The sequence below is a fragment of the Budorcas taxicolor genome, chromosome 11 (genome assembly GCF_023091745.1).
Source record: "Budorcas taxicolor isolate Tak-1 chromosome 11, Takin1.1, whole genome shotgun sequence".
NCBI lineage: Eukaryota > Metazoa > Chordata > Mammalia > Artiodactyla > Bovidae > Budorcas > Budorcas taxicolor.
The window spans coordinates 128,453,280-128,474,328 of record NC_068920.1 but is presented as its reverse complement, the minus strand read 5'-3'; the positions used below and the strand labels follow the sequence as shown (position 1 = coordinate 128,474,328).

General features: G+C 51.2%; 1 protein-coding gene across 1 annotated transcript in view; it reads right to left on the bottom strand.

Annotated features, from left to right (window-relative positions):
• Positions 1 to 6,718: 6,718 nt before the first annotated feature.
• The window catches only part of GALNT14 (polypeptide N-acetylgalactosaminyltransferase 14), a 219,477-nt gene continuing 205,146 nt past the window's right edge, over positions 6,719 to 21,049 (bottom strand). The window contains exons 12-15 of the mRNA XM_052648605.1: positions 19,090 to 19,173; positions 18,468 to 18,612; positions 8,453 to 8,572; positions 6,719 to 7,259 (exon numbers count right to left, since the gene is read on the bottom strand). Coding sequence (XP_052504565.1) covers positions 7,101 to 7,259; positions 8,453 to 8,572; positions 18,468 to 18,612; positions 19,090 to 19,173 — 508 coding nt within the window. The 3' untranslated portion in view covers positions 6,719 to 7,100. The remainder of the gene's footprint in view (positions 7,260 to 8,452; positions 8,573 to 18,467; positions 18,613 to 19,089; positions 19,174 to 21,049) is intronic.

The window sequence follows — 21,049 nt, the reverse complement described above, 5'->3', positions numbered from 1 at the left end:
TTAAGTCACTTGCCTCTAGTCACATAGCTGGGAACTGGAAGAACCAGGATCTGAACCCAAGTCCATGGAACCAGCTACCGTGTTTTAGAGGAGCATGTTGGACAAAGAAAAAGGGGAGACCAGGGTCAAGGGAAGGCTTTTTTCTTTACATCAGGGTAGGAGAAACCAGGACACTATTCAGTGAATGGGGAGCGGGTGGCAGAGGTGAAGTCTTAATTGTAGGAGTGAGAAGAGAGGAGGGTCAAGGCACAATGAGGGGTCGACAAAGACGAGGGGGAGGAGAAGCAAGGGGAGGCGGTGAGCCCTGGGGGAAAGAAGGGGACCTCAAACCCCTCCACTAGCTGAGGAGAAAGTTATGAAAAGTAATTGAAAAGTGCAAGGCAGGGCAGGAACTCGGCCCTGGATGGATGGATTCAGTCTCTTGGCTGTGGGGCCAGGCACTGCCTCAAGCCCGGGCCAGGTCTGCAGGATGGAATAAAAGGCCCAGAGGAGCCAGCTGCCTCCCCGGCTCTTACACCTCAAGTGTGGTAAACGAGCACAGCTTTGGCAAGAGCTTGGTCTCTCCAGTGATGCCTGTTTAGCCCCTGGCTTTCGGCTCATACAGGGAAGGGAGGGGCCTATTCTTTCCTCCATTCTGGAGACGAATGAAGCCCCCCGTTGGTGCTGCCACTTTCTCTTCCAGAAGGAAGGGAGGTACAGGGCATGCCAACGCCTCAACACCTTGCCTGGCCATTACCAGCAGCAGCCCTTCACCCCAGCACTGTGGCTGGCCTGGGAGGGCTGTGCTCTTGGAGGCTGGAATTTCTCAGGCCATCAAGCGAGCCTTTTGCAGGGGTGCTCCAGGCTCCTCGCTGAGCTGGGCAGTGACTTATTGCAGCCTGTTATCTTCAGCAGCAGGTGGAACATCCTGGGCTGTGCTCCTTCCTGCGAGCGAAGCCAGGTAATATCTACTGCCTCCAATGAATAAGGTAACCAGCCCTTTCATAGCACAAAGGGTGCAGCTCTCACCCAAGGTTTTTTTCCTTTTTCTTTCTCCTTTCTTTCTTCATTATGTTTGTAATTTTGTTTTATTATTTCCCATTGGAAAGCTGTGAAATGAAAATGATGCAATCTACCGCTGTGAAATAATGTCGTGCTCGAGTCCTTTTCCAATAAGCCCTGAGGTTTGCTCTGTGACGGCTTCATTAAATTAGTCAGCTCCATGGCAAATGGAAGAGCGCTCAGAGCTGGGGATTTTGCTAATCTGAGCCGGGCTGCCTGAGACCTTAGACCACCGGGGAGCTCAGGAGGTTGGCTCCGTGTGCTCGGGGGTGGAGGCTCCTGCCCACCGTGGGGGGTGTCCCAGAGGCCGCCACGTGTGCGCGGCTGCCAGACCTCTCCTGCGGCATTTCTCTGTGCTCCTCTGTGTGCCAGGCGCTGCCCAGGTGCCATCACGTGCCAAGGGAACAGATAAGTCATGGCCCTGTCTCCAGGAGCAATGTAGGGGGTGGGGAAAGGGAGGAGGCTTATCTCCCACACAGGTAGGCTAGGGTGGAGTGCAGGTAAAAGGTGAGCCTCTCCTTGAAGGCCAGAGGGACCCAGGTTACCAGATGCCAGGTGAATATACCTGAGATGCTTGCAGGGGAGATGTGAGTGCACCCCGCTTACCCTCCCACCACCATCCCCCAGAGTTTATGAGAACAGCATCTCTCATGCCAGGCTCTACCGCAGTATTAAAGATTTCCATTACTGCTAGTTCTTTCCAGTTAGGACTTTCAGTATTAAACTCTGTCATTATGAAGTAAAATATGCACGATCCCTAAATCTATGTGTATTATAACGAGATTTCATTGTTATAAATTTGTCTTCGCAGTCCTCCGTCTCTGCCTTTGCTGTCTTTTTAAAACTCTAATGTCTGGTAGCTATAGCCAGGAGGTAATTGGGAAGTGGTACTAAAGAATCACTGGCTTATTCTTTCACTCACTCACAGAAATTTATGGAGTGTCTACACTAAGATATGGTCCCAGAGCCAGTGGGAAAGACAGTGTTGACGGCTAATTACAGCACTAAGGAATTTTGGTCTGAGCTGACACAGGAAGCTCCCTGCCACAAACACACATAAATATTGGATAAAATACAATAAAACAATTTGAAATCACAGCTGCATTTGAGAGGAAGAAAGGAGAAATTCCAGATTCTGAAAATGAGTGGGAATTCAAAGTCAGCGTGTTGAATGAGAGCTAAAAGGGAATTGAAGCCAGATATCTGTTATAACCAGGGCTCGGGTTTCAACACCCAAGTGCAGGCACATAGGAAGCTTCATGAGTGGCTGGGGCCAGAGACGAGACTTAGGTACCTGCTTTAGAAAGTAAAAGTGTTAGTCACTTAGTCATGTCTGACTCTTTGTGACCCTATGGACTGTAGCCTGCCAGGCTCCTGGGTCCATGGGATTTCCCAGGCAAGAATGCTGGAGTGGGTTGCCATTTCCTTCTGCAAGGGATCTTCCCGACCCAGGGATTAAAGCCAGGTCTCCTGCATTGCAGGCAGATTCTTTACCATCTGAGCCACCAGGGAAGCTTTAGAAGAGCTAAACAGGGAAGCAAGACAACAATCTGGGTAAAGAAAAGATAATCTGCAAAGAATCAAAATCCAAGCCTGTGACAAGCTTAGATTTGGGGTTCCACATCTTTCAGTGGAAACCACAATAGGAAAAATAAGTGTACAAACTGGTTTGAATTCAATGGAAACCAACAGAGGCAAACTTGACCCTTCCCCGAGGCGTACTTCCACAGCCCAGAGGAAACGACGCCCGCTGAGATGAGCTTACACAGAGCAGTCACACAGCACATAAGAAAAGAAATTGCCAAGAGAGTGAGCCTCAGATTCAACATGGCACCCAGCTTGGCCACCTATGCTGACCCCAGAACTACTGAAAAACTTCCATTTCTGCCCATCTACTCAACACCGTCATCCCTCCAACTCTAAACCAGGTACTAGAGAGTTCCTGAAGCCCCTGCCTCTCTCAGGTTCATAAATGCATAAAATGTATGCACGAATTTCCTTTCATTCAATTCACACACCACACCATTTACTTAGCAGCCCATATTGCTCACATCTGTCTGCATTAGCCAGATGTGATCCCTAGTGAGGGGTTTCTGCCACACCCAGTCACCTCCTCACCTGGCAGCGTAATGAGACTGTTCCAGAACAGTGACTCTTCAAGCTCAGTTTCAGGTCTCAATCTTGCAAGCCTGGAAAATGTGAAGAGTAGGGGTCTCTTCTGTTTTCATACACTTGTATCATTAACGAATATTCACCCACAACCACCAGTGACCCACAAAGTGAACTCTCCAGGTTCCTGAAATCTGATATTCAAGCTCAATAATCGGGTTGACCGAGGCCTCTAACTCAGCGCCTACCTAAAGACCTGGCCTCTGGGTAAAGCTTGGCCACACATGCTCTGCCGTATAATTGCAGGATGCAGGCATCTCAGACTGGGGCAGGTTGCTGTCCTATCCGGGTTTCATCAGCTTTGCCTTGAATTGGTGGAGCTTTGGAACTGCTGCTATTCGTGCTTTTAAATCACAAATTACTCTTACTTTGGCTTCATCAGTATCAACCTAGTGAAGAGAGGCTGTTTGGATAACCCTACACAGTCACAGTGATATAGCTATTTATAAGCAGCTATTTGCATCAGTTTTTAAATTCTGCTTTCCACTAAGGAGGCCTTATGATGCGCACCCTGCAGCTCAAATGTGAACCTTTGGTATCTCCATTAGCAGAAACTGCCCAGCTCCTTCACAGTCTTTGTTATCATCCTGGAGTCTTTCACTAGGAAGAGGAAGGTAACCCAGAGACTAAGCTTTTCTGCTACATCAAAGCAGCTGCAATTTGAAAAAAATGTTTGCTCCTCTGGGATTCAGTTCAGTTCAGTTCAGCCACTCAGTCACGTCCGACTCTTTGCAACCCCATGGACTGCAGCACACCAGGTTTCCCTGTCCATCACCAATTCCCGGAGCTTACTCAAACTCATGTCCATTGAATCGGTGATGCCATCCAACCATCTCAGCCTCTGTCATCCCTGTCTCCTTCCGCCTTCAGTCTTTTCCAGCATCAGGATCTTTTCCAATGAGTCAGCTCTTCGCATCAGGTGGCCAAAGTATTGGAGCTGCAGCCAGGACTGTTTTTCCTTAGGACGGCCTGGCTGGATCTCCTTGCAGTCCAAGGGACTCTCAAGAGTCTTCTCCAACACCACAGTTCAAAAGCATCAATTCTTCAGTGCTCAGCCTTCTTTATAGTCCAACTCTCACATCCATACATGACCACTGGAAAAACAATAGCTTTGACTAGATGGACCTTTGTTGACAAAGTAATGTCTCTGCTTTTTAATATGCTGTCTAGGTTGGTCAAAAATTTTCTTCCAAGAAGCAAGTGTCTTTTAATTTCATGGCTGCAGTCACCATCTGCAGTGATTTTGGAGCCCCCCCAAAATAAAATCTGTCCCTGTTTCCACTGTTTCCCCATCTATTTGCCATGAAGTGATGGGACCAGATGCCATGATCTTCGTTTACTGAATGTTGAGTTTTAAGTCAACTTTTTCACTCTCCTCTTTCACTTTCATCAAGTAGCTCTTTAGTTCTTCGTTTTCTGCCATAAGTGTGGTGTCATCTGCATATCTGAGGTTATTGATATTTCTGACAATCTTGATTCCAGCTTGTGCTTCATCCAGCCCAGCACTCCTCATGATGTACCCTGCATATAAGTTCAATAAGCAGGGTGACAATATACAGCCTTAATGTACTCCTTTCCCGATTTGGAACCAGTCTGTTGTTCCACGTCCAGTTCTAACTGTTGCTTCTTGACCCTTATACAGATTTCTCAGGAGGCAGGTCAGGTGGTCTGATATTCCCACCTCTTGAAGAATTTTCCACAGTTTTTCGTGATCTACACAGTCAAAGGCTTTGGCATAGTCAATAAAGCAGATGTTTTTCTGGAACTCTCTTGCTTTTCGATGATCCAATGGATGTTGGCAATCCTCTGGGATAGAGGCCTCCATTTCTGTTTCCCTACATCCTTGGGTGTTTGAGAAAGACCTATGGTCACCTACACTGTGACTTCACAGGGCGAGTAAAAAAGTAATGCCACTTTATCTTGGACAAGAAATAATGTTTCCAGTCACCATTTAGGAAGACCTTCACAGAGAGTGTCATGTGTCAGTCCCAGTGCTGGAGCTGAAGCAAGGCACGGGTCAGCTTTCCTGGCACCAGGGAAGTCCCAGATAGGTACAGATATGGAGGGAGACAAGGACTCAGATGAGGACAGCAGCAGCTCCCTTAGCTATCCTAGTGTAGAATCTGCTCCCCTGACTTAGGGGAGAGGGCGCTGGTGAAACTATCTGTTCTTCTCTGCAAGCCTGGTTTAAACCCCATGGACACGTAGCTTAAAAAGCCAAGAGAACACGTCTTCTATAGGTGTCTTTACTGTGGGCTTGTCTCCTTTCCACAGTGGGAAGTGACACAGCCCCATAAAAGAGCCAAATTGTAACTAAACATGGCAACAGGCAACAAAGCGTAAACAAATCCGGTCACCAGCGGAGATGCTGGGTATGCAGTTTCAGCCCTTTACTTTCCACAGTAACAGATTTTATAATGAGCAGCTTGAACAGCATCGCTGAAGGCTTTCTGGATGAAGGGGAGACAGACACCTGTTTAGTGTATAAGATGGGAGATGGATTCTAAAACAGATCCCAGTGACCCCCACCTCCTGGCACCAGCTCTCTTGTGAAATCCTCTCCCCTTGACTGTGGCTGGGCCTATGACTTGCTTCTCTCAAACAGAATGTGGCACAAGTGATGGAAGGTAACTTGTGAAATGAGGCTGGAAAGGGTAGTCACTTCCGTCTTGCCGGCACCCTTGTCTTCCTGGCTTGCTTGCCTCCGTTGCTGGGCTGGAGAGGCCTATATGGCAGGGAACTGAGGGCAGCTTTGGGCCAACAGTGAGGAACCAACAACCACTGCAACACCTTGATTGCAACCTTTGAAGTCAGCCTGAAGCAGGAGACCCAGTGAGGCCGCACCTCATAGAAACTGATCAGAGATGCGCTTTGCTTTAAGCTGCTAAGTTTCGGGGTCATTTGTTACTTGGTGATAGACAGCTAAGACCATTACAAATTGACATGCAGTGAAGTTACCTTGACTGAGTTTCTTTTCTTAAACCCTAGTTACTAAGAATGGATAACCACAGAACCAATTCCCAGACCACACTGGGGGTTTGTTAGCGGAAGAAACTCCTGAACCAATGGCCACAGACTATAAAGTCATCAGGGCCCGCAGAGATGCCTAGGGCAGTGATTCCAGCCAGGGAGGAGCCTGGATCCTGCCCTGGATCCACTGCAGCAGGGTCTCCCCAGGCAGAGCCTGGGGTCCCTAAATAGTTGCAGCACCCCTGGGTGAGAGAGACTGTGCCTGCCCTGGGAGGAAACACTGCAACTCCCCTACTTGACATCATAGGAAATGAAGGGCCAGAGAAGTTCTATCTCTTTTCAAGGTTGCACAGGCTGTCGGTGGTGCAGGGTTCCATCTCCCTGTCCTCCTCTTCAGCCACGAGTCCCCATCAGCCCCACGCCCTAATTCAAAGGAGAACTTAACCTAGCTCCGAGCTAACGTAAGCGGAAACAAAATAAGAGACACACAGACAAAACTTCTAAAAGCTTCTTTATTTGTTTTGAAAACAACCTCCACTCTTCATCTTTCACTGGATTCCTGGCCTAGTGACAAGGAAAGCTGTTCTTCTCTGGCCTCTTTTGTAAGACAGGGGATAAACATCAACACTTGCCATCAGATCTCTGTCTCCAGACACCATTCCGGGGCTCACCTGGCCAGGACTGGAACTTAATGGCATTGAGAACACGGGGATCTGTCTCTGAGTTCCTCCTGGCTTGCATCTTTGCCTTCATTCTCCCTGAGACAACCGCTCCCGTTCTGGGGGGTGGGGGGGAGCTCTGTGTCCGTCTCCCCATTCAGGGCTTCTGCTAAGCATACGGCCACGTGCAGCCTGGTCTCCAGTCTGCGTCTCACCCAGGGAAGCACTGCCCCATGGCCCCTGCTCATTCCGAACACTTCTTCAAGAGCTCACCAGGTCCCAGTGCTGGCTCATGAGTGAGGACTCACACGGATTGATGACGACTTCCCTGCTAGTTTCAGTGCCGTCGCCAAACATGTCTGTGTCCAGGCAGAGGTGGGACGCCATGTGCTCAATGCGGGAGCCAGTCTTGGTCCATTGCTGGAGAGTTGGAGAGGGGAGAGGATTAAGTTGGATTCTCCGACTAAGGCCCTAGGTCCTAGCAACAGTATCACGAGTTCCAGTGTTATCAAAAATGTTGACACCACAGGGCTAGTGTCATCCAGAGACTTGACTTCATGGTCTCAAGGAGGAAGAAAGCTGCAACTAATTGCCTTACCAGGTATTGTTGCTGGCTTTTTAAAAAAATGAATTAGAAAAAATAAAAGCAAAATCAATATGTTTGCTAGGAAAACTCATTAGAAGGCAATAACTTTCCAAGCACTAGGCCAGAAGATGTGAAGCAAATTAGTCGCAGAAGCAATGAAAGAAATGATCCACACTCACTATCCACACTATCATGAAGAAGTGGGAGAGAGTGGCCGGGGGGAGGGGGGCAGCTGGTGAAGCAGGAGGGATGGAAGGGCAGCTCCCTGTGCCTGAATCTCTGCTCCTCCAAAGAGCTTCAGCACACGACGGCCCAAGCAGAGAGAAGGTCTTGTGTGGCTGCATCCCACACCTCACCACACACGACAAGGAGGGAGGGGATGGACAGGTACGGGGGAACTACCGCTGACTGGGTGTCATGGATGGATGACTTGGTGAACTGCTTTAAATGGCAGCCCTGTATGATGTACATCACCAGCCTCATTGCACAGAGGAGGAAACTGAGGCTCAGAGACGTCCACGAAGCTGCCAAGGCTCACAAAGCTGGTGAGCCATAAAAATGGGCATTCCCACCTAATAAGACCCAGTTGGTGGGAACTGGGTGATGCCAACGACTTTGCCCCCACAGGAACCAGGCACGCCATGCACCCAGAGTGCTATGAACTTTGTGGGACGTTCTGCCAGAGCCCTAGCAAGGCCCCTGAAGGCAGAGGTTCGAGTCTTGCTCATCCTAGTGGCCCTGCAGCCTCTGTCCCAGCATGCTCTGGGATCCTGGTGGGCTTTTGAGCTGGACTGGGCAGTACAGGACACACGTGCAAGCAGAGGTCCGACGCGATCAACAGGCTTTCACATGGCAGCTGATGGCTGCCTGGGCACCACAGATGGGACCAGAGTTCCCCTCCTTTCTCCTAGCCAGAAGGATGTCTTCTTTATCAACTCTCCCTCCTCTCTAGCCTCTTTCTTTCCTGCACACAGACTCAGACCTACACAGGCGGCCACCTTCCAGGGCGGACGCACTGAGCACTTACCTGTCTTTTATCTCCATTCTTGCAAAGGACAAGAACCACTGGGGCACCAGGGAACAAGGTGATAACTGACAGGCACAGCTCCTCCTGCAGGATCTGCTGGGTGTAGGTGAAGGCCCAGATCTGGAGAGAAGAGGCCAGGCAGGGTCAGCTCAAGGTGCTTGGAAGCCACCCTGGTGGGACACTACTGTGCCCACGTGTGACAATTAGCACAGCTTGGTACAAAGCACAGGGGTGGGGGTCCTAGGAGGACCCCACTGTCAACAGATCACCTGGGAAAATGCCACTCAAGAGTCAGAGACTCTCAGGTCACACCTCCAGGGAAGTCCTCGCCCCTACTCCAATGAAGGGGACCAGCCTGGGGCAGGCAGGTCACCTCTGGGAGGCAAGGGACAATTCTGGGCTTGGGCAGGAAACTGAGCAACACCCCAGCTAAGCGTCACAGCCTCCAGTTTCTCTGTTTCGACGCGTGTCCCTTCCCCACACTTGACATTTAAAGCAGCCACCTGGCAGGTGACCAGGGATCCCCCCACCCCCTGCAGTTGTGTTTAGAACACCTCTTCTTTGAAAAGATGTCCAAATCGGTGCCCTGAGAACATGAGATCTCTGACAACAGGAAGACAGAGGGACAAAGGGAACGAGGAGGGGTTCCGACGGAGGGGTGGGAGAAGAGCAGGATGGAAAGAAGGAAGTCACAAGAAATAAAACTGTTCCAAGAGGGCGCACACACACCAGTGCTCCAGGGGAACCCAGCACTCAGCCCTGGGGCTCCTGCAGCTGGAGGAGCTAAGGAACTGGAGGGACGAGCAGAGATCTGGCGGCAAATGGGAAGGGGCATTCAGTGAGGCTCATTATGAGAAAAGAGTTCCAGGTGCCACAGACCAGACAGCAACCAGCAGCTTGGGCCACTACCTAGCTCTTAAATCAGGGGCAGGAATGCTGGCATAATAGTTGTCAAACTAGAACCTTGAAGAAGTTTTTCCCCAGGTTGTAAAACAGGGATAGCATCTGTCCTTTGCCTTCATCACGGGATAGAGATTTGTGAATTGGATGCCCCGAGGGGAGCTGCAGAGAGGACCCCAGTAAGCGCTGTACCCCTCCTCTTCCATGACACCCCCACTGTCCAGCTGATGCTCTGTTGCCATAGCAGGCCACCAGTGCCAGGAAAAGACCTAGCCCAGAAAGTCCTCCTGGGGAGTAGGATGGACATAGAGACGGATGAAGACTGGCTGTGAACTGAAAATTCCTGAAGCCTGGCATGGGTCCACGGGGGTTCTTCATACTCCTCCAACGAGTCCTATATCTATTCAAAACTGTTTTATACTAAAAACATTAGGAAATGCATAATACTCCTCTGGCCTTGTGAACATCACCATCTTATGCGTACCATTTGCCTTCCTCCAGGGTTAGCCGAAAGGCGAAGGCACCCACATGCACAGAGGTGACCAGAACCATGACGATACGGCCAATACCAGCTCGCATTTCTTAAGCACTTACTGTGTACCAGGCGCTGTTCTGGGAGCTTTACACATGTTAACTTAATCTGCGACTCCAGTTAGGTAGGTACTGTTATCATCCCCCTTTTATAGACGAGGAAGGTAAAGTCAGAGAGGTCACCCTAAGTCAGTTACAGGAAGTGGCCCTGCATCCACTCTCCCCAACCTCTCTGCTGTTGTTGCTGCTGCTGCTGGAATCATGTCTAGTTCCAGGGCTCTTTTATTCAACTTAATCTCTGGAGAAGATGTCTGTCTCTGAGAGTCCCTCCTCCAGGTTGTAAATATTGAAACTAGAGATCAGTTCCTCCTTGAAAGGAGACAGCTGGTTCTTCCTCTTGGCCAGCTTCCAACAGTGGCCCCTATGAGAAGGGAAACCAAGGTCACACCCCATGTTGGGGGCTGGGGAGGGGGGAGACCTGACATTGATGGGAATTGAGCAAGAATATGAGTGGAGGCCTCCTCTCCGCAGACCCAACAACAGACCAGGGAACCTACGCAGCTCTGGCTCCCAGCCTGGGCTGCCCACTTTTACTTCCTACCTTGCCTCTGTCCCCACCATGAACTCACAGCCTGCACCTCTTCACATGGTCACTCCCCTCTAAGGGGTCCCCTCGGGCCTGGATGTGGGTACTAAGGACACAGTCCATCCTCTGCAAAGGACCCAGGGAGAGAGATCCACATGGGTCCTGAATCAGGCTCAGCGGTGGGCTCTAGGGTCCGAAACATTTGGGGAGAGTAATGAAGAAAGTGGACACGGGTCCTGGGTGTGAGCCCAGACAATCCCCTGGCCAGTGGAGAGGGGAGAGAAGGGCCACTGTTTATGGGCAGGGCTGCCCAGGGGCCATTTGCCTAGGTCCACGGTACAACTGGCCTCAGTGTTAGACTTCCGCATTGTCGGGAAATGAGGCTAAACACACAGTTAGCGATGCAGAAAGATGAAGCTCATCGCTCTGTCCTGTTACCCGACCACACAGCTTGCAGTGAACCATGAATTAGCATTTTAAAAATAAACCCTGTAATTATCTTATGACTACTATAATACACCGGCTTTGTGTTTTCTTATATTAAAAAAGTTAACTGATTAAACACAAAAACTTAACACATACCACAATTTCTGGAAACCCATTTTGACATTTCTTTTTAAGTATCTTAGGGGCTTCAAAACCCAGAAATGCTGGGGATGGCAGGTGGGAGGGTGGGGAGAGGTGGCCCTTTGTGCCCCGAGACACCTCCCATCCACAAATGCCTTTTGGGAAGGAACACACATGGTACACTGTGGGGCTGGGGGCTGAGCCGACCAACCCCCAGGGAGGTCAGACAAGGATCGAAGCCCTCACACCACGTGGACTTTCCATTAGCTGGTGCTTTACTGGCATCAGAATAATCCATTCTTGCATTTCCCCAGAGGAGCGCAGAGGAGAGGAGAGAGCTTAACGGGAAGCACAACACAGGAGCAGGCAGGGCAGGAAGTGAGGAGAGGGTTTCCAATTCCCATTCTGCAGCCTGTCTAGCTTCCCAGAATGGCCGGTGATGAATGGGCTTATTAAATGAATCTCAGAGTCAGAAATGAATTCAAGAAGGCAGCACTGATGGCTCAGGCTGGCCTGGCCTTGATCGCCAAGCACTGACAGCTCCTTCTGGGGGACTGGAGAAGTCCCAGCCCCTAACCCAGTGCACACAGACAGCCGTATCTATGGGAAGACCCCAGAGGCCATCCTGGAGGCGGTGTGGGCCGCCTTGCCCCACTCCAGGACAGACTGATGAGGAGCTGGAGGACGGCATCTCCTCCTGGCCGTTGACCTGCTTTGCTCCTGCCCTGAAAGATGGGGACTGATGATGGTAAGGGTGTGGTCCAGGTTGGACCACCTGCCGGCCTTCCATGCTCAGAGAACATCGCTGGAGCTGCCAGTGTGAGTGGAGATGGTAGTGCCTATCAGTGGGGAGCAGACCTCTCTCTAGTAAATGCCCATCTGGCCACAGCGCTCAGCCTGGGGCTCACCATCCTGCATTGGATGGAGAAGCAGAGAGGAAAGAAGTTCTCATGAGGAGATACCTGAAGGAGCAAAGTTCTGAAGGAAGCAGGCAAGAAGCTAAGTCAGGGGCTCAGCGCAGGGTTTGACTCTAGAATGGTCCAGAGTCACCTCTAGCAGGTAAGAAGCAATAAGTCTAGGGTAGTATTTCTCAGCTCAGGTGCTTTTGCCCCCGGCCACCTACCCAGGAAACATTGGGTGGTGTCTGAAGGCATTTTTTTACTACTATGACTAGGTTGGGGATATTACTGGCTAGTAGGTGGGGCCAGGAATGCTGTTAAACATTCTATGATGCACAGATAGTCCCTACAATGAAGAATCATCTAATACCAATGCCAATAGTGCTGTGGTTGAGAAACCCTAGCCTGGTCTAACAGCTTGGTCTCTGGAGGCAGGTGGCCCATGTCCTGCTTTAGCAAGACTCTCATATGACCTGGGTAGCCTTGGTCAGTCTATCTAAGCCTTGCTTACACCATCTGTGAAATGGGGGTACTGACATGGTTCAGACGGTTGTTGTGCAGGTGACGTAAGAAGATGCACGTGGAACACCGAGCTACGGGCCTGGCCCCTGGAGCAGAATCTCTGTGAACAATATTTTCCCGACACGTGGGAAGGAGGAGTGGTTGGGTGAGGACAGAAAAAGATTCCCAAGTTGACAGAAGTTAGGGGGCTGTGTTTTCCTTTAGGCAGAAGTGTACCTCATTTTCTGCTGGTGGTAAGTTTCCATTTCAAAAATTCCCCCATGTAGGGAAGAATAAACAATGGAGAAGAAATAGAGGATGGGAGCCAGCTTTGCTGGCCGTTCTGTGATTCGGCAGCCACAATTACGTAAAGCCGAGGGGTGCTCCTGTCCTAGATCTTCCACTTTCATTGTCTACAAGACCCTCACAGCCACTCTGGGAGGCAGGTACGATTTGATGGGAGGGGGACTGAGGTCAACGGTTGCTCTGGGCAATGCCAGGGGACCCCCTCAGTGAGATGGGATCCAAACCCAGCACACCCGGGGCCATGGGCTGGCCTTGAACCTCTTAGGCCACACCAGGCATCATACTGGTCCATCAAACATGCCCTGGAAGCCCACTTCAGACAAGATGTTGGGCATGAACAGGTGGATTCAAGTGAACATTCAGTTTAGCTGACCTCTGATACACCTGTATAGCTGTGGGATCCCCCAAATGCACTGATCAGCTGTGCTGGGACTCTTCACCACCCGCAAGGACAGAGCTCAGCCACACCCAGGTTGGGGCCCTCTGACCAGGGGAGGCTCTGGGACATGCTCCCCTCCTTTAGTGGAGTTGGGATCTTCACTAGACTTACTCTGGAGTCTTCATTTCCGATCCATCCTGTCCTTTCCTCCCTCGCTGTGAGAATACACCCAGTACATACTGTGTTGGGTCCTGGAGTGACTGCTGGGGCAGGGATCCTGGCTCGCCTGTTTATGAACCCCCAAACCTGGATGAGCTACTTCACTCTGCGCCTTAGTCTCATCTGTGAAATGAAGGTAACAGCAGCCCCTTACATGGAGGGTGATGCGCAGACATGTCCAGACGGTGCTGGCCACAGACCAAGAGCTCAGTTACTGCCTGTTGGTTGTGCTGGTGCAGGATGCCAACAGGAGAGACGGCCCTGGAGGTCTCCCTTTGGAAAACTGCCTTTGCTTTACCTCCCAGGAGTGACATTTGAGAGGCAGTCATGCTGGGGCAAGCACAAGGGTGTGCTGAGAAAGCTGGGGAGGAAGGGTGGTGTCAGGTGCGGAAGTGACTGCTGGCAGCCTGTCCCATGTGTAGACTGATGGAGAGGTGCCAGTGCAAGTGTGGGTTTGCGGGGAAGGGCTCTGATCTTCATCTCCAGGCCACCCAGCTGCCTGCCTGAATCCTTCACAAGCTGGTAGCTTGAACTATTGGGCTTCCAGGTAGAAGGACACACTGCAAAGTTTTATGTTTTTCCCATTTCTTTAAATTGAGATATGACTAGATTGGTACATCTGTCTTTTCCTATCCTTCACAAATATTTTTCTAGGGAATCCAATAAAATTGACATGAAACTTATTACCCAGGAGGCTCCTGGGGCTTCACATATTTACAAACTGATGGTGTATTTCTCTCACTCTCTACCCAAGGTACCAGGCTGCCACCATCTTGAAAACACACTCAGGTTAGCTATTTTGTTCCCAAGGTTGACAAGCAAGCGAGGAAAGGAAGGTAAGGCAGGGTGAGGGATAGATGGGGCTGGGGGTAGAGCAGGGTGGTAAGCCGGTGTTGGAGCCAGAAAACAGCCGTGGTCACATGGACTTCTCTCAACATCACGGACACCCACGTGCCCGGGGACATGCCACCTGCAGAGTGAGTGGCCAACTGGAAGCAGAGTTCAAGGCCCCAGACCCCCATGCTCTGCTCACAAGTCAAGGACCCCAGAACCCACCACCCAAATGACCCGAGCCCAATTCAGGACCTGCATGGATCTCTCTCCCTGGGTCCATTCCAGAGGATTGACTGAGTTCCTAGTACCCACACCCAGGCCCTAAGGGGACTGTTTGGAGGAGAGTGACCATATGGTGAGATGCAGGCTGGGAGTTCACAGTGGGGACAGAGGTGAGGTGGGAAGAAAAGGGGGCAGCCCAGGCTGGAAGGCAGAGCCGTGTGTGTCCCCTGGGCTGGTGTGGAGTCTGCAGAGAGCGGGCCTCCATTCACATTCTTGCTCAGTTCCCGTCGATATCCCGTCTGCCCCCTCCCAGGTCCCTGACGTGGGGTGTGACCTTGGTTTCCTTCGCATAGGGGCTGCCACTGGAAACCAGCCAAGAGGAAGAACCTCTTGCTGGCTATCTCCTGTCAAGGAGGAGCTGATCTCTAGTTTTAATATTTACAACCGGGAGGAGGGGCCTCAGAGACGGACAACTTCTCCAGAGATTCAGTGGAATAAAAGGGCCCTGGAACCAGTTATGACTCGAGCCGCAGCAGCAGCAACAGCTGATGTAGTATGGCGGCCAGATTTTCAAATCCTGCCTTCCTCACTTCCTAGCGTCTGACCTAGGATCATCTCTCCAGACCTCAGTCTCATTATCCGTAAAATGAGGATAACATCTACTTAACTGGGTTTTTAATATCGCTTCCTTGACGTGGTCTCTCAGAGACAGAGAGGTGGGGGCGGGAGGGAAGGTGAGAGAGTCCGGGTCTGAGGGGCAATGCGACATCTCTGAACGGCCAAGGGATAGGAGAAGCCAGAGGTGTGGGAAGGGAGAGGAGCAAAGGAGGGAGAGTGCATTAGCAGGAGGGGTCGGGAAACGGGAGGACAGCTCAGGGAGTCTACGCAGGAAGGAGGAGCAGACACTGAAAGGAAGAGAAAGGTAACCTAAGTCAATCCCACAAGGGTGTACCCTCCATGCACACACGGGCTCGAACACGCACACACCCAGAAACACATGCATGCACCCCCAGGCACACGCCTGGGGGACCCGTCTGGCTGAAATAACTATGTGGATTTCTCTTCATGGGTTCAACACCTTCAGAATACTTGGACAGGCACGCCAGGCCGGCTGTTGGCTGTGGGCCCTGCTAGGAGAGAGCTGTGCCTAACCCACGTTTAGTCCCACCCTGTACCCCAGCACGCAGCCTGGTGCCCAGGGCACCACACACACTCAGTAGGTGTCATCAGTTGATGAAAACTGAACATCTTCCTAACTCGTGTGTTCTTTCCATATCCTGAATTCGAACTGCTGCCACACACACCCAACTGTTCTCTCTGAAGCAGAGAGGAGTGACAGGTTGGCAAGATCCTCTAGAAAAGAACTCTTTGCTCATTTGAAGACTGTTTCCATGATAAGCCGTAGTTTCCAACAATGACAGCTCTTTCCTCTCCCCTTCCTCACTCCACCATAATGTCAGCCAGAAGAGGGACCTTTCCTTTCCAGTTAAATGAAGGCCTGGCAGCATCTTCCTTGGCCAGGTTACAGGGGTTGGGGGGACTCCTTCCTGAGACCCGGAGAGCCAGTGGCTACCCGCTGCCACTTCTTATGCAACCAAAGACAGAAGAACCCCTACTCTGCTACAAACAGACAAGACAAACTTCTGTTCCAGGGAAAGGGGGGCAATGACATTCTGGCTGTTTGCAATCCCCCACAAGCAGGGCCCACACACAGAATCAGAAGAGAGCGATGTGTGTTATCTCCTCACACATTTTATAAAACGCCACTGACAAGCGGTATCATTCTCAGCCATGCTGCCACACTTCAAGCACAGTTGACACCTCTGTCTCCTTCCCCCTTTCCTGTCTGACTCAGGCAGCCCCCTCCCATGTCCTGCTGGAGCAGAGATGATTTTTGGAAAAATCTCGGCAATCTGGAGGCTGGGGGTGGGGGTGTGATGCCTCAAGTGCCAGGCCAAGGCAGACACTGGGGAGCCACTGAAGGCTGCATGGGGATGGGGAACTATGGTGTGGTGACTACAGGTTACTTGAGGCAGTGGCCATAATCTAACACAGTGGTTCCCAAGCAGAATGGTCTTGTCTCCCAGGGGCCTTTGGTAAAGCCTGGAGACAGCTTTGATTGGCATGACTGGTGTGTGTGTGGGGGGGGGGGGGATGCTACTGACATCCAGTGCACAGGGACCAGGGGAGCCGCTAGACAGCCTACAGCACACAGGATGGTCCCCACCACAGACTGACCCAGCCCCAGCTGTCAATAGTGCCTGAGGGCTGCTGATCTGGCATGAAGAAGTGAATGCCTGGGCCAAGAACAGCTATTCTGAGGGGAGGAGGGCTGGGTCTTGCAGGAATGGGGGATGTAGGAGAAACAGGAGCCACAGGAGATGATGCACAGGACTGGGAGCTCAGAGCCTGGGAAAGGTGACCACTCAGAGAGAATCAGGGGATGGTGCAATGGCTGGGGAGCCTGATAGGTGCTTGGAGCCATCTGTTGGCTTGAGTTTCAGAGGGGTTTGTCATGGCCGTGGACTGACTTGATCGCCCAGTGTTTGAGAGGGAGAGTCTGGGAGGGTCAGCTAAGTGTAAACCCGCCAGCCTCCACCCATCTCCTAGGCTTGCACAGCTCCTACTCCTGAGGATAAAACTCAACCTCTTCAGCTGGAAAAAGGCTGTGATGTGCCTCTTCCTCTCCGGCCTCACCTTTGTAGCTCCCTCACATTCCACCCCCTGACTATGTCTTGAAAGGCACTCTGCCTCCCAGGCCAAGGGCGTGGTACACACTGGACTTCCCCGCCTGCCCTTTCTCCCTTTCCTGACTCGCGTGTTTCTACTCATCTCTGAGGACACCACTCCTGCTCAGGTCCTCTGGGAAGACTTCCCAACCCTCATGCAGAGGTTGGACGCCCTCGCTTTGCACTTCTACAGCATCACGGACCAATCTCTCTCCAGGGCAGAGATTAGATCACAGTGCCTGCTGACTTGTTCCTTTCTGTGTTAGATCCCTCGAGGGGCCGCTGATGCCCACAACATGGCCTTTTGTCTGTCCATCTCCACAATCAGCAAAGAATGTACATGTTTGTTGAGTGAATGAATGAATGAGTAAATTCACGGATGGGTGAAGACACTGAATTTGTGAATCAGTAAGACAGAGGAGGTTACTAAAGCTGAAAGCATGAATAAAATTTCCAAGAAACCACTCACAAAGAAAAGAACAGTGAATTGAGAACCTTGGTGAATATTCACCATAAGGGTCTGAGAGCTGGGGAGAGGAGCCAGCAGTAAAGACAAGCGGTGGAAAGAATAGAAATTCAGGACAATCGGGATCATGCAGTGTCCCCAGAGCCAGGAGGGAAGTTACAAGATGGACAAGCTCTAATGCATCCAGCAGGCCAAGTGTTACAGAGGTTGAGACAGGCTGTGAATGTGCCAGTGACTTTTAAAAGAGCTCGATCCTCAGAGGGCAGAACACTCACAGAGTGTTGATGAATCAGCTAAGGCACAAGGAAACCTTTCTGAGAAGGGGCGACCGAGGTCCCTCTGGACCTGGGGGACGCAGGAGAGAGCAGCGGTGGAGCCACAGGCCTGCAGAGGGCAGAAGAGCGATGATCAAGGGACCTGCCCAGAGACGGGAATGGCGGACGATGGGGAAGGCCGTACCGCCACTGATGTGACTGCCTGGAAGACAGGGTGAGATCAGCAGGGAGACTCATAGAGCAGGTATTCCATCCTGGAGGCAGTGGCTTTTCAGGTGGCTGTGCTGCCCACCCTGCCTGATCCAGCCCAGGTTTACCAGCAGCAGCTTGGACATCTTCATTCAACTCCTGCTAATTTAATGGTTAATTCCTAGAGGTGCTAAGTTGCCCGGGGAGGCATTGTTAAGAGAAAGCCCATGCATTTGGAAACCTAGTGGAGTGAACCCAGTCCCAGAGTGAGGGGCACTGTGCTTCTCCTGTTCTGATGCAGAGCTCCAGGTATAGCTAGACACCTGGGTCACGCAAAAGCAGGAAGCAGAGGCCAAACACATTCATATGTTCAAGTATCCCCAGCCATTCAAGTAGTCCCAGCTTACTTTACCTGGGACTTGGCATCCTTGCCTTCAGTCTTGACACAGGGGCTTAACTTGAGGCTGGAGATCTCTTGGTCTTTCTGCTTCTGAGCCTCCAGGCACTTCTGCCTCTGTCGGATACTGCCCTTATGGATGGAAGAGTCCTTGGGCACCCTAGAGGAAGGCCATGGAGGGATGAGAATCCGCGGTTCTTAGGATTAACAGTAACACCAGCTGTCGGAGAGGTCGGGCAGTGTCTGGAAAATGGCAGGGGCATGTCGCCCTGGCTGTGTTACAATGACTTGTAACAGGCCCTGAGGATGGGAGAGGTGTCACTAGGAATGAGGCAGCAAGGAATGACTCAGGAGTCTGGAGCCTGGAATCAGTGAGTCCACGCCCTGAGGTCACACTCCAGAGCTCAAATCCCAGTAGCTGAGAAATACTACCAGAAGCCAACCTCAATCCCTCATGCCACCAATGAATAAAATTCTCTCTCTGGTTTCCGGGATAAGCAGAGCCAACTGGTATTTTCAGAACTCCACCTAGTTAAAACCCCTCATACAGATGGCCACAGGCAGTCCCTTCTCCAAACCAAGTTAGCAGAGTGTCTCTCTCTGCAGGCAGCAAAGGCTCAAAGCACAGGGTGGATACCTGAGTTCTGGGTAGACATTCTCCAGGTACCACTTGAAGCTCTGGCATTGCAGGTTCTTCCTCAGGTTCAGTCTGCTTTCGATGCTGGGGCGGCAGAGGCGGGGAGACACGGAGACAAAACACAGCTGGTTGGAGACAGGCACCAGCCACATGGCCCAGGGGCACCCACCCTCCAGGCTGGGAGGTGCCCTGTGCAGCCTGTGCCCACTCTCTGCACCCACGAATCTCTGGAGGGTGCTGGAGCAATTAACTAAGAGAGATGTTGGGAGCCCCAGAGAGAGCTATGGAAACACTTGGCAATACCTCACAGTGGAGTGGAGAAGACACCAAAGATTTGTGCTTTTACTTGGAAATAGAATTTGGGGCTATTTTTACTTTTCATTAAAAATAAAGCTATAAGAATATTTGGCGTGTTGTTAATAATTCACTGTCAGGGCTCTGGGTCTACTTACTCACAAATCCCTCTTTGGATTCTGCTCTTAAAATACCACCCTTATTCCCCCACCTGCTAAACCCCATCCCGGCCAAGACAGCCCAAGAATTCTCTTTAGCTGGTTCTGGGTTTTGGCCGTCACATATTTCATTTTAGTTCAGTTCAGTTGCTCAATTGTGTCTGACTCTGCGACCCCATGAATCGCAGCATGCCAGGCCTCCCTGTTCACCACCAACTCCCAGAGTTCACTCAAACTCACGTCCATCAAGTTGGTGATGCCATCCAGCCATCCCATCCTCTGTCACTTACTGAGTACCTAGTATGTGCCAGGCATTGTGCCCAAGAGGGACCTGATGGTGAGCTTTCAAGCAAGAGAGACAGGTAATGAACCAGGTGCTCACAGTCCAGGGTGGATGTGGGGTGGGTGTGCAGGGGCTGTGGGAGCACCTCAGGGGTGGCCCCTTGCTTATCAGGTTGGTGGTGGTTGGGTGGTGATGTGGAAGCTGGAAGGAAAGTGGACATTGTCTAGACAAACCAGAATGAGGGTAAAGTGGGGGTGCCTGGCAGTAGCAGGGGAACAGCAGAGAGAGATTAGTGCATGTGAAGAGGGAAGGGGTCTATTGGCGGTAGCAGTGGTGCAGGTTAGAATGTGTGTGTGTGTTGGGGGAGGTGGGAGAGGGGAGGTGAGCGAGAAGAGAGGTGAACGTGCAGTCATAAAGGTCCTGTGAAATACCAAGAAGGAGCTTGGCCTTTATTTTCAGGGCAATGGGCTGCCACAGATGGGTTTGAAACAGAGTACAATGTGGTAGTATTATTCCTTTAAGAGCATCTACTGATGGTGCCGAAGAATTGATGTTTTCAAACTGTAGTGCTGAAAAAGACCCTTGAGAGTCCCTTGGACTGCAAGGAGATCAAACCAGCCAGTCCTAAAGGAAATCAGCCCTGCATGTTCATTGGAAGGACTGATGCTGAAGCTCCAATACTTTGGCTACCTGATGTGAAGAAATGACTCACTGAAGACCCTGGTGCTGGGAAAGATTGAGGGCAGGAGGAGAAGGGGATGACAGGATGAGATGGTTGGATGGTATCACCAACTCAACAGACATGAGTTTGAGTGAACTCTGGGAGATAGTGAAGGACAGGGAATCTGGGTCTGTGGGGTCTCAAAGAGTTGGACATGACTGAGCAACTGAACAACAATAGCAACTGAAGGTAAATGAGTTTGGTGCCCAAAGCTGGGAGAGCAGTTAGGAGATCACTGTCGAAACCCAGAGCTGACCATGCTTTCTGGCAGGGGAGTAGGGTGGGGATGGGAGAGAAGGGACAGGTTTCATTCTCTCTACTCCTCCACCAGCACACCTGATTTCCACATACACCCTGTTCTTCCTTGGCAGCCACACAGAACCAGCCCTGCTTTCTCAAGCCTCACCTCCTTCCACCCCAAAGACTGGACTGGGCGCCCTCATGATACTGGAACTTCTTATACAGCATTAACCGCATCTCCTCACCAGACGCTAAGCAATATGA